We start from the raw sequence: 16,166 nt of genomic DNA on the forward strand, positions 1-16,166 counted from the left end.
GATCCTAGAAATCAAGCTTTTCAGACAGCTTGTTTCTGTCTCCAGTTCAGTTTCTTATCATGAATCAGCAGATTTCTTGTAGAGATTCTCTGACTTACTGATTTCTAGTGTCAGTTTCTCTGTAAGATAGATAACATGTTCATCTGATGTTCTTGCATGTCTGTCAGCTTATAATCAGATCACTATAATGAAGTGTCTACTGAATTGCAAGCTCTCAGTCTATGTTTTAATATAAAATCATATGCTGCAAGAATCTCTGCTCATCTAGTCTGTCTGCTATTTAGCATTTTGATCTGAAAGAAGTATTGAAGATTGTTATAATCAATTTGAACACAGAATGGCTGTCTACTATCTTTCAGATAGTAATGTCAATGCTTAAAGTATTTCATAATTACTAAAAGCTCTTGATCATGAACTTTATATTGTTGCTCAGTCTCATTCATCTTGCAGAAATAAAAAATTATAGAGTATTAATTATATTATTATCTCTGTTCTTGTTTGTCACTAGACTGAAGCAATATTGCTGCAATTGCATAATCTGAGACATCAGTAATCATCAAGATATTTTTATCTTCATCAAAATGAGTTAATAATAAAGAAGTATCAAAAGCATCTTTAAGATCTCTGAAAGCTTGTCATACTCTCATCATTAACTCAAAGAGTTTATCTTATTTCTTTAATAATTCAGTTAATGGAGCAGTAATACCAGCATAATTAAATATGAAATGTCTAAAGAAGCCAGTAAATCTCAAAAATATTTGAATATTATATATAAATTTCAGTTCTGATCAGTTAAACACTATTTTCAAGCAGCTTTCATCCAGACAAATTTCATCATATTCAATAATATAACTGAGAAATTTCACCTCTTTTTTATAAAATTTGCATTTCAATAACTTAGTGTATAGTTTGTGACTATATAGCTGCTGTAGAACTTCAGTAATGTGTTGAATATATTCTTATTCAGTTTGAGAGAAAATAAGTATGTTATTAATATATACAATAACATGATTATCTAAAAGATTATTTATAATATTATTAATATATATCTGAAAGATCACCAGTGCATTGCAGAGATCAAACAGCAAGACTGTATATTTAAAATGATCATATCAAGTACAAAAAGCTATCTTTCATTCATCACTGTGATGTATCTGTATATGTTGATATGCATCACAGAGATTCAGCTTCATTAGTCATTGTGTACCACTTAATCTATCAAGTAATTTATCAATTTGAGATAGAAGATAGCAATTTTTAATAGTTACTGTATTTAATCTTTTATAATCAATGCAAAGTTGCAGCAATCCATCAGCTTTCTTGATGAAGAGTATAGATGTTCTCACAGAACTAGTAGAAGATCAAATTCATTCTTGTTGTTATTTATCTTCAATATATTTTCATAAGATGTTCAATTTTTTTATTGACATAGTATAAATCTTTTTTCAAGATGACATTTGATTTTATTATAAATTAATTAAATATTTCATGTGACTATCTGACAGCTTACTAGCTGCTTTCATCAAGAAGACTTCTGTGTATTATTAATAATATTCAGAAAGATTAAGCATGGTATTTTTAGATTTTCACTCAGTTAAAAGTATGTAAACAACTTCATGTCAAGAAGTCTTTAAAAAACAGTGTGAGTTTTCAATTCAGAGTTTGACTGATTTCTCACTGTAATATCATCAGAATTCAGCAGATCAATCAATAATGAAGTTTGTCTCCACTAATCAAGATAGATCTAGTAATATATCATATATTAAAAAATTCATGACTTTAAATATTTAATTAATTATTTTTTTCATTTCTTTCAAATTCTTGAGCTTGCAGATAAGAGCAATCTTCTCATAACAGACAGTATTTAATTCATCAGCTAATTTCAATTTTTGCAGTAAATTGAGTGGTTTTCAGCCACTTTGTAGCAGCTTTCTATATGTGACACACTCAACAAAATCTCCTGAATCAATAAGAACACAGTTCAATATGAGATATTTTTCTGATTTTATAATAGCAACAATTGATTTACATTCTGAACAGTGTCTGACTAGTCATTCACTGCTATATTCTTGTAAGCTCTCTACTGATATAGACTCAGTCTCTGATTCTATGAATTCTTCTTGCAATTCTTCCATTTCTTGAACTTCTTTCAGAATATAATTGACACTAGATGAAGAATTGATCTTTTCATGAAAGAATTACTGCTTCTTAACCATTTGATCACTGGTCTTTCATTTTGAACAGATATTCATCATATAATCTTGCTGATTACAATTGAAGTATCATTCTTCTTGTTTTTGTTGTTCTTTTTACTCAGAACAAGTATAGAAGTGGATAAATTACTGCTTCTTAGCCAATTGTTTGCAGAGATGTTCATACCGATCAATTTTCTTTTCTTATTTCTGTCATGATACTCTCCTCTTTCCACACCTTGCCCACAATTGCTGATGTTGACATTCCATAGAGATCATCTCAAAATCCTGCCAACATTTTATAAATTTCTGTTTGAAATCAGAAATGAATTATTCTGCTTGAAAGTATAGAGCTGTCATTCTTCTTACTGCTGTACACCCACAATTCTCTGAAGCTTCAAGTCAGTTCAACAATTTCATTTTAAGATTATTGAAGATGAATATGTTTCAATCAATATGTTTTCTTTTCAAATTTCACAAGACTTGAAGATTATCTCACAATCTAGCTGCTACATATTTGATTTTTTTCTTCTCAGTAGTATAGATTCTGCTCTTTATCTTAAGATAATTCTCACAAGTCTGAATAAATTTTCAATATTTCTTTCAATTCTATCTCTTATATAAGTCTGGCTTCAGAAATTATTTATCTTCTTGTTTATAGACAACTTGCAGCAAGATAGCTGCTGCCTGTTTCTACTGTATTGACATTTATTAAAAAAGAGCATTAAACTGATTCAAGATTATTATATACATGATTTCTGTTACAGAAGAATTTCTATCTTCTATATCTCTGCAATTTGATTGTGAGATAGCTGAAGAGAATTCTGAGAGTCTAATTATAGATTTTCATCAGTTCTGAGAAATATTCTGTTCATTCTCTTCCATAGCAGATTCAAAAGTTTGTGGTGAACTCATTAAGATCTTGCAGAGAAGATGTTCAGATGATATACTCTCTTTAATTTCTTGAAGAAGTGATTTAAAACTGTAATAACTAGCTTGACTTCAGTCAGAAATTAGATGTCTCTTCAATATTAAAGTGAAACTATGAGAGTACTGGTAACTAGTGGCTAGCTAGAGATCAGGTAGAGATTATTACTATTGAATTAAGTAATATCAACATATAATCAGAACATATATAAGAATATATAGATTATAGAATAGACTCTAGTAGTAAATAGATAGTAAACAAATCACTTGCTTTCTTTCAAGTGGGCAAGGCAGCCCCCTGCTTATATCTTTAGAGTGGCAACATCTCACCACAATGCTGTCATAGATATTCTCTGCTGGATGGTGGCTAAATAGCTACTCCTCACTGGTGGTGTTCTTACATACACACTCATCAGTTGAAAGAACTGAAGAGAACAAACTTCCCTCTGAAGATTTAAAGTTCTAGAATCAAAATTGAAGAGTTGAAATTGGACAGTTGAATCATGGAGGCTGGAACATTGAGCATTATGGATGAAATTGTGTTATGGAAGATTTGAGATCCAATCTCATTAATAATGAGTTAGTTATGTACAATAGATATCTCAGATTGAATCAACATTCTTTTTCTTTTTAACAAATCTTCTGAATTAATGTTCAAAATTCAAGAGCCATCTCTTATTGAACTACATTGAGATTTTGGCTATGTTGAACCTCAAGAAATCATGGATCTACAGTGGTTCAAAGGTTTCCTAATTAGATTTGGCGGATCTACTGTTGCAGATTGGGATACTGTTGATCCACAATTGATCAGGGGTTTCCTGAAGCTACAATTTTCCCGTATGGTCAGGGGAATTCCCGTATCAATATTAATCCGAACCGAGAGCGGAATTGACCTCACCCTGTGGCTTATTCTTCTTATCCTTCCAAAGCCATAACGAAGCTTACAGAGACCATCATCCTCACACCCCAATCTCAATGGTCACTCCGAATGCCCCGGCATTTAGCTCCCAATCGCTCAGGGGTGCACCGGCTAGCGTGTATGCTGTACCCCAAACGTTTCACAAAATCAAGCCTGATACGTGTTCCCAGGTCTCTCACTCTATCATGCTCTTCTCGCCCTCGGCAATCGGGCCTTTCGCGGTAGTGAGAAAGCGGATGAGATCCGTAATCTTGTGAGAAAAAGGTTTCGCAAAGACAGGAAATTGCAAAGTATAGGCCAAATCGCGAACGCTTTGAAAGCAGGGTATGAAGTATGTTAACTAGTTGCGGTCTCCCCCCAAGCAGCGGGCTAACAGCAACTGCTGCTCTAGGCCCTCGATTTATTCCACGGATGTGCCAGGAGAGATATAGAAAGTATACAACGAGTCGATTCTTTGCTTGTCGCAACCCGAGCTCTTCGGCACCAGGTTATCGAGGAACACCGCGCCCAATCTGCCCAACCACCACTATGCCTTCGTAAAAGGCCTCCTCCAAAGATACGGCGCGACAGGACACCGGAAGCTCTCCGTCCGCACCCTGATAGAAAGCCGATCCTTTCTCGACCGAGACCCGTCGTCAGCGGTCGCCGTCATGTCCCTGTCCTCGTTAATGCGCGCGGCATCCCTTTTCTTCGGATTAGAAAACCGCAGCCACCTAGTCTGAGTGTCACGATCAAAGGCTTACTACATAAACGGTGGAAAAGGATAGAACGACGCGAACGCCTGCAATTTGAGCTTGGAAGGGCGAAGGATGAAGACCTCTGGGACGACATAACAGGTGAGAAAGATGATGTGCCTTGGACGGCCTGTGTGAGGGACTGCCTGGATGAAGTTAATGCACAACTATTGCACAAGGATCTCGAGAATAGAGCCATGGCACAAAAGATGTGGGGTGTGGTATTGAAGGAAAGGCAGCTAGCAAAGAAAGAGGCCCTCGAGAGAAGAAAGCAGAAACTAGCTGAACAGGCAATGAAAAGTGATTGATCGAAATATATTCCGTGGAACCGCCCAGGAAAGAATATTAGGCACTCTGACCGGCATCCCTGACCGATGCTTGCCATCAGATCGCCGAGCTACGTTCCCACTCATATGTATTTACAGTACATGCAAAATCCTGATCTTGGGTTATCTGACGGGCAACATTACACTCGTAAGTATTTGGGAATCCTGACATAATTGCTCTATTTTCCACCTCTAAAAGGAGAATACAGAAATGCTCTCAGTGCGTCTCAACAGCCCACATATTCCATAACACGCACCCTTTCTCTGAGGACTCCAAAAATGATCCCAAATCTAACTTCTTTGGGTCCTTGCCAACGCACATTCCCTTCGGATCGATGCCAATAACCTTATTAAGCATATCCTTACATCTATCATTTTTCGTCAGCTCGGTCCCAGAACCAATGACAGATACGGAAACAGAGCGAAAGAATTAACCTTTGTCCTTTAATTTCATACTTCTTCTTCGGCCCGCATTTGATTTCCTTTTGCTCATGATAGGATGCCTCCATCCTGAGAACAAGGTCCCCGACTTCCCCCTTCTTCGTGACTCTCTTGCCATCTTTGGTATAAAAATATCCACAGGAGGCATATCCCTTCTCTTTGCAAGTGTCTTGTATAAAGCCCTTGTTAGGTTTGATATCTGGAGAGATGGTGTACGTTTGTCCATCCCCTTCACGGTTGCAAAATGCGTTGATAGCATCCTTGACAATATCGAGGCTGACAATGGCATGTGTTCCCTGGGTGATAAGCCCGCCATCCTTGTTATGGGGATAGCAAAAGAAAACGTCGTACCCAGTGGGATGGAATGTAAAGGAACCACAATTATCAGTATCGGTGACGGTACCGCCGTGCTTATAAACGCGGGTATGTGTGTCACAATCGTTGACAGTACGTTGCAGGTATTTCCTGCAATAATCTTTCTTGATTTTATACTCTCCGGAGCCCTTACATTTATCCGAGTACGTGACAGAAAACGAAGTTTCTTTGATCCACGTTTTCTCGTCCTTTTGCTTGATGACTTTTCCGTCCTGTGCTTTGCAGAAATTTTCAATGGAATCGAGAGCGGCATCGCTATATTGGTAGTTGAAGAAAACGCCACGCGACTCAGATTTCTTGCAGCTCAGTTCAGTTCTAGGTTCACCTTCGATCATGAATCTATATGTTCCACAGCCTTGCTCCAGACTGCCACCACCAAAGACGGCGTGTGAATTGTATTGACCTGGGATGAATGTCAGAATCAACACCGCCGTCAACACTTAGACATCTTCAGACTTACACCTCTTGATCATGCTGGCGTATGAAGCAGCACAATTCTTCGGACAAGCATCGTTCTTCCTTCCGAACTTGAAGTTGAATTTGACTTGAATCTCCTTCAGCTTGTCGGTGAACGTGCCCTTCTTGGGAAGGTCATCATAGCCAAGTGTGCTGCTTCTATCTTTTGAAAGACCACCCTTGCAAAATACCTTGGCTAGCTCGTTAACATAGTCAGGATTAGTACCACGAAGGAGCTCGTTATTCTTCCCTGCTTTGGTGCACTCCGGCGACTTGGAAGTGACAGTTTGTGAAGGGATTTTACCTGTCCACTTGGGCGGATCCGGGACTGATGTAAAGTCATGCTTTGCATTTACTTTGGTGAACGGACAGGCGGCCGGCTTCATTGTCGTCGTTGTACCTTTGGGCGGATCTTTCGTTTTTGAGGGTTTCGGCTGTTGCGACGTGGAATAAGGCGGCGGAGTCGTCGGTGCTGGAGGTCCTTCTGGGATAGGCCTGAAAACCCAAGCCGCAAGTGCACCATTGGCAACTATGCCAGCACCAGCGGCAATGGCGATGGCAGCTGTTTCTTTGGAGTTTTTGGTTGTCGTGATGGTCGTGGCTTTGGTTACTGGCGGGGTGATGCCTGCCACGCTCACGGAGGTCGGGGTGAAAACCACTGCAAAGCGTCAGTTGAAGTAAATCACCCATCGCACAATTCTAAAGACCTGTAATAGCGCCCCCCTTGCGGGAGGCCACAACTGTGACGGGTCCCGGTCCTTTTGTTGCTTCGGTGGCGGGCTTCGCAGCGACTTCGAGGCCATTACAAAGGAGGAAGTATGTCGCAAGGCATTTCATGGAAAGCCATTTTTCAGAAGTTAAACGCATGGTTACTTTGAACAATTCAAGAAGACATGTCAAGGATGGATACAGCCGGAAGCAGAATAAAGGCCGCGTTTTTGACGGACAATATCTCAGGGAGACAACATTTTATATATGAACGAGGATATTGAATGGTTAAAAATAGCAAACTCCGTCTCGTCTCGTGCAATCGCTAAGCTGCGACTGTTCTTCATCCTGCAAAGGAACTGGAGTCTCAGGCGATATTGCGGTCTTTCCGCTATTGCAAACGAATCTATCAAAGTTGCTGCTCCTCTACGGGGTTTCTTCGAGAAGCATCATCCTTCCACCGGGCTGCGCCATGGCGGGATGATTATTCCTCACCCAGAAATAGAGCAATACTCCAAGAGGAAATCCTTCTTGATATCCCAAATTCCTATGTGAGGCTCAGAGGGGAAGTGAAGGTGTATGCCCCGTATGTAATTATCCTAGTCAGAACGCTTGCATCTTGTAAAATATGTCGAATGATAGTCAGTTCAATACACAATAAAGCTGCTGGATTGATATGAAACGGACGATCGTCAAAAAAGCTGCATGCCACCCGTATATCAGGATATTGCTCCGGCGACAACCCGACAATATATTTTTTTATATAAAACCGTAGGGCTGATCAAGCCCCAAACATGTAGGATTATGCAGGACATGTTGATTATTATTACTTGTATAGTTCCGGGCATGGCCTAGTCCTGTCGACAGCTGATTTTGTCATAAAAGGAACAGAATGCTTGAAGAGATGATCAAGGCACTGTATCCGTACGGAGTACATAGTTAACTCTATTCTATTGTGATTAAAGTGACCAACAGCTATTTTTGCCAAAATATTTCGAGATGCCACTTTTGAAAACAATAGGGGCCGAATCACCCCTTTCCATCATAGTGCATGGCTCCCTGGGGAACAAACACCCATATGGAGATTTCAGCACCGGTTGAGGGATTGTACTAGACGGTAAATTTCTCAATCGACTTGCTCTTCAGGAAGCTGCCTATAGTTATTAGGTGCTATATATTTTCTCATAAATAATGCAATCAAGCTATTCCCTGAGGGGAATTAATGAATGTAAGGGAATATTCATCAAACGGAAACTCATTGGGGTCCAAAGGACAATGCTGAGGAACTTTATCTTCCCTCCAGCTGAAAAGGGGTTTGTATGTATCTATAGATTTACTGTACAGAACCTGTTCGGCTGCGGCCCCTGGCTCTTCCTGCAAGAGCGACATATTGATCCTGTCGAAGGCGGAGCACAACGCGCTGCATACCCATTTTCATCCTGCGTAAAAATAAAAAGGACTGGGCTAAAAATAAGATATCCAGCCAGAAACGGTTGCAAGATAGATGTATAAAGCAAAGCCGCCTGTCGAGAGGCCCCCTTGGATATTGTATTCAGGCCATCTTGTTTTAAGGAACAGATGTAATACCAGTAACCACTTTCTGAGCTTGCACGAGTACTAGATAAGAATGAAAGGTTTTATTTCCCTACCTTTATTTGCCTCCTTTTGCGCAGCCGTTGTCATCCATCCAGCCGACACACGCTCGCTTTCTCATCTGGAAAAGAGAGAAGGCAACCAGGAAGTAAAACAGCTAGATGATGAGCCAGATTACGAAGACCCGGTCACCAAAGCGAAAACACCGAAAACGCGAGTGCTCATTGTCAACCAGCCAAAAGAGGCGACTGAACGGTGGTTCGACTGGGACGAATCATGCACCGACCAGGAAGATCGACGAAAGATCACTGCTGCGTTTCAGGACTCCCTCGACTTCATAAAAAGCGCGTCCGGATTCCTCGAGGAACTGACAAAAGGCCTTCCACAGAAGCCTGGAAAGAACGCTAATAAGGAAAATATTGCTTTCATCTCAGAGAAGGACCCAGCTTTCACCCAAATGTTTTATGCACAAGACAATCGAATCGGGTATGTCAAAGAGTCGTTTGATATTTTGCACAAAAAGATGCAACAATTTGAGGGTCGGCATGGCGACGCGAGTGGCGTGCGGTTCATCTGCGATAAGAAAGGGGAGGTGAAGGGTTCAGATGGAGAATCTTATTGCGGGTAAGGCCCTCGTTGCTTGTTTGCAAAGTGCCGTGTGGTATCGAACTGTTTTTGACATTGAATAGAACGGGTAAAGACGCTGCCCAGGCAATAGCAAACAACCCTAACAATGATCAGCCAATCGAAGCCAAATACGTTTATAAACATTCCTCCAGCATTGTCTTCTGTCCTTCTTTCTTCGATGACATGAGGTTTCCAAACGCATTTGCCATTGCTGGAGATTCCGGCCTCGAGAAAACGCTCGACAACGTTGACTGCAGGGAGCGTATAATGATTCACGAGTGGCTGCATCTCAAATTCACAAGGGACATCGGTCCGAAACCAGATATAACCGGGTTTGAAAAAGCAGCGAAAATTGCGGGAAAACAGTCGCCACGGAAAGCCGACTGGGCAGCTGCCAAAGTGAACTGTGACAATTACGCCTGGTATGCGCTCTATGCGTACTGGAACAATGCCAACACTGCTTGCGGTGGGGATGCCTGGCCAAAGGGTGTGAAGAAGCCCAACAAGCCATAGCCGATTTCGGTCGACCTCGGCGGAAGTGGCCGGCTGGACGGCTGACGTTGACATCGAAAGTGCAGTCGTATGTTGGAGAGTGTTTTGGATCCTAGATTAGAACGTTGAATTGACGGAGAAGAGTCGATTTATTTGTTAACTTAGCGCGAATGCCTTATGGAATTCTTGCATCGTGCTAGCATCCGGTTTATAGTCGTAGCCGTTGAAGATACGGCGCCAATCCGGGTTCTTCTCAGCGATTATTGTTTGCCACGAAGCAATTGAATGGTTACTGCAAAGTTCAGTAAGGCTCCCTATAGATACGTATTGGGCGTCGTGGGGCTTAGCAGTGCCTAGCAAATGGAAGCCCCGGATGGTTAGGCTCGAGAGAGCGCAGCATGCCTGGTTGATAGCTGGAAGCAGTACATGCAAGAACTCGGCCGCCAAACACATGTGCCAGGCACGATAAGAATGGGAACGAAAATGGGGGACTGCCTCGTAAGGTATCGGATGCTCCGCGAAAATGACGGTCAGTGACTTTAGAGTCTGACCGACAGATAAGAGGAATTTTGCGGTTTCACGAAAGAGACTGGAATAATTGCGGAGATCAGAATTCCGTCTATATGGCACTATTCGAAGCTCAAACTTTGTAAGGGATGTAAGCCGGCGGTCTGAAAGCTTTCGAAGTGAAGTCCACATAGGGCCAGGAAATATACAGGCAGTACCAGTTCGCTGCCGCTCATAAAGATCTTCATCTATAAGAGCTCCGGGCCGCATGTCAAGTCCAGTGTCGCGGGCATACTGCTCCGCAACATCTTCAGCCATGGGCGCCCCGTTGGGAAACGCGCCCTCATCCTGTAGGAAATCAAGGATGATGGTGGTGACCGCCGCCGGGTCTAACGAGTTGACGATAGCTTCGACTAGGCCACGATGCATCCACCCGATCAGACGGAGATGGCTCACAGCAGGGAAGAGCCTCGACGGATTTTCACGGATAAAGGATAGGTAGAAGATGTCATGGAGCGATGCCAGGTCGAGATGGCGCACGTTGGTCAGCCGACTAAAGACATTCCATAACTCGTAGTCAATTTCAATCAAGTCGTCTTCATCATGATTGATCCATGCGAGCGTCCACGTAAATGATCGTACGTGCGGCGCGAGATCCGGGCGGTCTGTCATCAGTCGAAGAAAGGCGCGCTGACGGACTACCAGGCTCGAAGGGCGATGCTCGTCACTAAAATCTGCGTACCATACCGGCCGGAATTCATCTTCTTGCTCGGGCAAACGCCCATAGTTGTGGCAACTAAGATCAACGGCCTCGAGAAGAAACGGAAGCGCGAGACCCCGGAGAGATTTGCAGACAAGGCTCAGGCGGGAGAGTGCTTCTTTGTCATGGAAAAGGTGGTCAACGACTTGAAGCAAAATCTCGGGGGGACAGTGTAGGAGATAGGGCGGGTGCGGCTTCATTCTCCTTATCCTGTTGCAGATATAATACTCTCGAGTGGAAGTCGTGAGTTGGTTTTCAGCGCGAGCCTGCAGTTAACGACACGGCTATTTTTAGAAGCAGTCTTGGTTATTTGTATTGTAGCATAGTAAGTAGACCCAGATAGATCATTTGAATGCTTCATTGATGAGCTTCGTGTCACCAAAGTGTTGCGATATCAAATCAAGCAAATCTCGAATGCTGCCAACCAGGAGGCCGTTTATGCATCGCTACCATTTACCGCTAGGACGAGTGCCAGCCGTCAATATAAAGCACATCACCGTCCCATCTGCACGGAGGTTTATGATATGGAATATCAACACTGTCTTTTATGCTTTCAGATCTACACTGGCCAGCTTAACGGGTAACGAATCTTCCTCGTCATAATCTGCCTTTCCTGCCAGACCTCGTTCCCACAGCTGTTTGCCAGTGAGCTTCTCCGGCCCTTTGGCGGTGGCTCTTTTCTTCTTCTCCTCTGCCTCCCGCTCTTCCTGTTTCCTCCTTTCCTCTTCTTCCATCTCTGCCCGGAATCTCTCCCGCCACTCCAGGAAGCTCTCCCTCGTTACAGCCTCGCCCTGAAATTTCCGGTTTTCTTCCTCTTCCGCTTTCGCCGCTTCGAATTCCCTTAGCGCCTCGATTGCTGCGCGGCGTTCTGAGATAAGCAGTTCCGCGCCCTCTTTGAGTGTATCGACGAGTGTAAACACCATCTGCATCCCCAAGTTCTCTTCGATGGTGGTTTGGAGCGAGTCAAGAAGCCGGTCTCTATCTTCCTGAATATCAAATTGAGGGTATTTTGGGGCGTTGGGGGGAGCGGAGATTTCAAGACGAGGGGCAACATCGGGGTAATTTTCTGGGTATGTCACTTGAAGGATGAGGATTGGCGGATCCGAGTAATCGTCTCCATGATGGCCGACGTCGAGGGTTATTGATATTCGGTATGTGTCTTCAGATATATCTGTAGATGTTCGTCAGCGGCGTGCCTCAAGCGTGTTGAGCGTGAATCGCGCACCTGTGATCTCGTCTGGGAAAATAGATTTTAGCGTCTCCCGCTCTTCGTCCTGGTCTTCTCGGCCCATGCTGCTGGCGTTGAGGTGCTGCTTATCAACTGTGACTTTCAAATCAAAATAGACAGAGCTGTGATCGTTTCTGGCTTGCTGTCGACTGCACTTCGTTTGTTGAAGCCCCTCGCATCACCCATGTCATCGGAAGACAAACCAGCCAAACACAAATTTGCTCCGAAGCCAGTGCATACAATTTTCTGTCTTTGCAGGCGACGATAGAGAACAACACCACCACCCAATTGACCCTCTAAAATTACTTCTGAGGAGATCTGCAATCTCGCCGGCCGGAGAAATCGCTTCCACGAGAGCAACCGCTATATGTCGTGGGCGTCGGGGCTCGTTGTCAGACATGGCCAAAACTAGACCCTCGAAGAAGCAATCGAAACGAAAAGAGAAATCAGTCCTCCGTGGCACGCGGGCAATTCAAAAAGAAATGATGACCGAAGACCCCTCGACTCTATATGAGCAGGCGATCGCGCTCCTCCAAACCGGACAACCGGAGGAAGCACTCGCCCTCGTCGAACGCGGCCTAAGCATTGCACCCCCGGCGTCCTCTAATACACTAATCGGACTAAATCTAGCCGGAGAACTATATGTCCAGCTAGGAGATATTGATACCGCTAGAGAGCACTTCCTGCGCGCCGTTACGCTCGATGCCGACGGCGTTAAACCAGAGTCGCAGGGCGGCGGAGCAGAGAAGTTTCTCTGGCTGGCGCAACTCAGTGAAGAGGGTGGCCATGATAGCGTGAGGTGGTTTGAGCGAGGAGTGGGTGTGTTGCGGCAGAATATACAGGCCCTAGAAGCAAGTAATAGTGAAGGAGTCGCGGAGGAGCTGCAGGAGAAAAAGCAAAAACTAGCGAATGCGCTTTGCGGAGTGATTGAGATATACATGACCGATTTATCGTGAGTGCCAGCCTGGGTTGCTAGCGAATTGTTTAGTTACTGACTTCGGGCGTAGATGGGAAGAAGATGCTGAGAGCAGATGCGAAGCCTTGATTACGGAGGCGCTCCTAATGGCCCCTGATTCGCCTGAATGCCTACAAACGCTTGCCTCGATTCGAATATCACAGCTTCGACATGAGGATGCAAGAGCGGCTTTGGCGCGGAGTTTGGACCTCTGGAGAGATTTACCTCCTGACCATCCACGTGTGCCGGATTTTCCCGTTCGAGTCAGTCTTTCAAGGTTGTTGATGGAGGCCGAAATGGAGATAGAGGCGCTGAAAGTCTTGGAGCGGATGATCCTTGAAGATGACCAGAGCATCGAAACGTGGTATTTAGGCGGATGGTGTCAATATTTGCTGGGTAAAAAGGGCCGGGAACAGGCTACGGGATCTCCGAGCGAAGCCGCTGCAGAACAGCAACGTGCTACTCTACTATCGAGTCGAAGCTGGCTGAGACAAGGCCTGAAGCTTTATGATATGATCCAATACGAGGACACCAGGTTGAAAGAGCACGCCCTGGAGCTTGTTCAAGAGTTGGAACAAGAATTGGGCGACTTGATCGAGGACAGCGGTGATGAAGCGGAGGCTGGCAACGAGGATGAATGGGAAGATGAGGATGAAGGCGAGTCCGATGATGACCATGAGATGATAGACTCTTAATCAACGAAATGCTTTGCTGCTCCCGGCAGTGCTTGTACTCTCCCGCTGTAAACGCGCAGAAAAGATACATTCCGCAGCAAACGCGCTCTTCATTGGCGGAAAGTCAATTTCTGCCGCGGATAATCCTTGTTCCGGGCGGGATCGCATCTTCTCGACGGCGGCAAGTCGCTTGCGGCTTCAGCGAGTTGACTATCGGCGCAATGTGGCGTCCGCAGTTCTGCTGGCCAAGGTCGTGATACATTCCCTTGCTCCATCATGGATGTCACGCCAAAGCCAGCAGGTAAGGAGACAAGTCCAAAGACAAAGGTTCTAGACTCGGTCGTCATCCACTCCCGCGTTTCCAGTGAGGTGAGGGAAGCACCAGAATCTGATAACGCATCTTTGTCAGACTTGTCAAGCCTGGAAGATGGCTCTGATGAGCAGTGGGAAACGGAATCACTCTACGAAGATGCTGTCCAGTTCGTAAGCGACGAACAGCTTCGCGACGGAGGTACGCGCTATCTATTCTTTCTCTAGCCCGTTTTCAACACCGAAGTTGCTAACTCTGGCGGTGATATTGTAGTGATTCCAGGTGCAGTGACGCTGGAAGAAGCGCGGGCTCTCCGCAGCCGTTTGCGTGAAATCGGCGTGGCACAATTCCTCGCAGAAACCGTTTACCATAGAAAGATCCCGGCGAAGAAACTATGCACTGCTTTCGGGATCGTGCCCCCAGCTTTTCTGGACGGCTCCCCTGATGAAACTTATCTCAACCCTCTGTGCATTGGAATGAGGCGCGAGTACTCCAAACGCTTAAAGCTGCCGCAATACAATACGATTGACGATGCCGTTGAGCTGCTGAAGCGTTCCAAAAATATCGTTGTTTTGACTGGAGCCGGTGTAGGAGGCCCAACAGTGGCAAGCAAGCGCAAAAATAATGCTAATTCATTTCTGTAGATTTCCACAAGCCTAGGCATTCCTGATTTTAGATCAAAGGACATTGGGCTGTATTCGAAGCTGCAATATCTTGGGCTTAACGATCCACAGGACGTGTTTGATATCAGCCTATTTCTCGAGGACCCATCTATTTTCTTCTCCGTTGCAAAAGATATTTTGCCGACCGAAAAGCGATTTTCGCCAACTCATGCCTTTATTAAGCTACTTCAAGACAAGGGAAAGCTACTGACGAACTTCACCCAAAACATTGATAACTTGGAGGCCAATGCTGGGGTCGACCCGTCTAAGCTTATCCAGTGCCATGGATCTTTCGCCACCGCAACTTGCACTAAATGTCATATTCAAGTGTCTGGAGATGCCATCTTTGATGAAGTCAGGCGCGGGCTGGTTCCTCAGTGTCAAGCCTGTACAGATCAACTTAAAGTGAAGCCGCATCAAATGAAGCGGAAACGCAGTTCGAATGGATCTCAGAGAAAGGACCGAAAAAGGTTCACGGATGACGACTCGGATGATGAAGACTACAGTATTCCCCAGCCTGGCGTCATGAAGGTATATATTTCAGCTGCTATTCACGTAGCCATTATGCTGATTTTAATCTAGCCTGATATTACGTTCTTTGGGGAAGACCTCCCTGACGCGTTTCGCGATCGCCTCATAAACCATGATCGCGACATTGCGGATCTCGTCATCGTCATTGGGACATCGCTGAAAGTTGCCCCTGTTTCTGGAGTTCCCGGTATTATGCCACAAAACGTGCCACATCTTTTCATTTCTCGCACAGTGAGTAATCCCGGGCGCATTGACGCAATTTTGTCACGTCTTGCTGACTGGTGTTGGGTATTAGCCTGTCTCGCATATAGATTTTGATATTGACATGCTGGGCGACTGCGATGTTGTTGTTTCCGAGCTCTGTCAGCGAGCTGGATGGGATTTGAAACATGAAATGATACCCCCTCAACAAAAAGTTGAGATTCAGCCAGAAGAAGGCTTTGCATCTCGGTATAGATTTACCGCAAGCGTCTAGCTGATTCCGTCATTCGTTATTCCCAAATAGATTTGTCTCCTAATACTCGATGCTGGGGACGGACGGGCTTTTTTATGTCTGTTACGTGGAACTGATAATTTAAAGGTGTTTGGTTCGTTATATCACAAAGTCTGTGGCGCGTCGGGGTACATTTGGCGTCGATGTTCGGAGTGAAATGTTGGCCCGTTTGTTCGTGCCACTTTTGATTTATCACGAGTAGAACAATGAGTTGAAATTTTATATTATTAACTGAATGTTACCTTTCCAAGACCTA

The 16,166-nt window shown here is 44.2% G+C and overlaps 6 protein-coding genes across 6 annotated transcripts; 3 read left to right on the forward strand and 3 right to left on the reverse strand.

The window, feature by feature from the left end:
- Nucleotides 1-4,107: 4,107 nt before the first annotated feature.
- On the forward strand, nt 4,108-5,080 carry UREG_05362 (uncharacterized protein; the record flags this gene model as incomplete). Its single annotated transcript, XM_002584627.1, has 3 exons — nt 4,108-4,156; nt 4,209-4,369; nt 4,430-5,080. The coding sequence occupies 3 exons, from the start codon at nt 4,108-4,110 to the stop codon at nt 5,078-5,080; spliced, it is 861 nt and encodes a 286-aa protein (XP_002584673.1).
- Nucleotides 5,081-5,315: 235 nt separating this feature from the next.
- On the reverse strand, nt 5,316-7,237 carry UREG_05363 (uncharacterized protein; the record flags this gene model as incomplete). Its single annotated transcript, XM_002584628.1, has 4 exons — nt 5,316-5,466; nt 5,555-6,317; nt 6,375-7,028; nt 7,078-7,237. 4 exons carry the CDS (start codon nt 7,235-7,237, stop codon nt 5,316-5,318), a joined length of 1,728 nt encoding a protein of 575 aa, XP_002584674.1.
- A 1,468-nt stretch (nt 7,238-8,705) lies between these two features.
- UREG_05364 (uncharacterized protein) lies at nt 8,706-9,811 on the forward strand (the record flags this gene model as incomplete). The annotated part of the gene is made up of 2 exons (XM_002584629.1): nt 8,706-9,295; nt 9,361-9,811. The coding sequence occupies 2 exons, from the start codon at nt 8,706-8,708 to the stop codon at nt 9,809-9,811; spliced, it is 1,041 nt and encodes a 346-aa protein (XP_002584675.1).
- A 518-nt stretch (nt 9,812-10,329) lies between these two features.
- On the reverse strand, nt 10,330-11,082 carry UREG_05365 (uncharacterized protein; the record flags this gene model as incomplete). Its single annotated transcript, XM_002584630.1, has 3 exons — nt 10,330-10,379; nt 10,507-10,962; nt 11,040-11,082. 3 exons carry the CDS (start codon nt 11,080-11,082, stop codon nt 10,330-10,332), a joined length of 549 nt encoding a protein of 182 aa, XP_002584676.1.
- A 520-nt stretch (nt 11,083-11,602) lies between these two features.
- Nucleotides 11,603-12,349, reverse strand: UREG_05366 (uncharacterized protein; the record flags this gene model as incomplete). The annotated part of the gene is made up of 2 exons (XM_002584631.1): nt 11,603-12,228; nt 12,283-12,349. The coding sequence occupies 2 exons, from the start codon at nt 12,347-12,349 to the stop codon at nt 11,603-11,605; spliced, it is 693 nt and encodes a 230-aa protein (XP_002584677.1).
- A 334-nt stretch (nt 12,350-12,683) lies between these two features.
- UREG_05367 (uncharacterized protein) lies at nt 12,684-15,892 on the forward strand (the record flags this gene model as incomplete). Its single annotated transcript, XM_002584632.1, has 7 exons — nt 12,684-13,237; nt 13,293-13,901; nt 14,151-14,425; nt 14,498-14,811; nt 14,869-15,417; nt 15,469-15,648; nt 15,713-15,892. The coding sequence occupies 7 exons, from the start codon at nt 12,684-12,686 to the stop codon at nt 15,890-15,892; spliced, it is 2,661 nt and encodes an 886-aa protein (XP_002584678.1).
- Between the last annotated feature and the right edge of the window lie 274 nt (nt 15,893-16,166).

The sequence above is a fragment of the Uncinocarpus reesii genome, genomic scaffold (genome assembly GCF_000003515.1).
Source record: "Uncinocarpus reesii 1704 scaffold_3 genomic scaffold, whole genome shotgun sequence".
In the NCBI taxonomy this organism is placed as follows: Eukaryota; Fungi; Ascomycota; class Eurotiomycetes; order Onygenales; family Onygenaceae; genus Uncinocarpus; species Uncinocarpus reesii.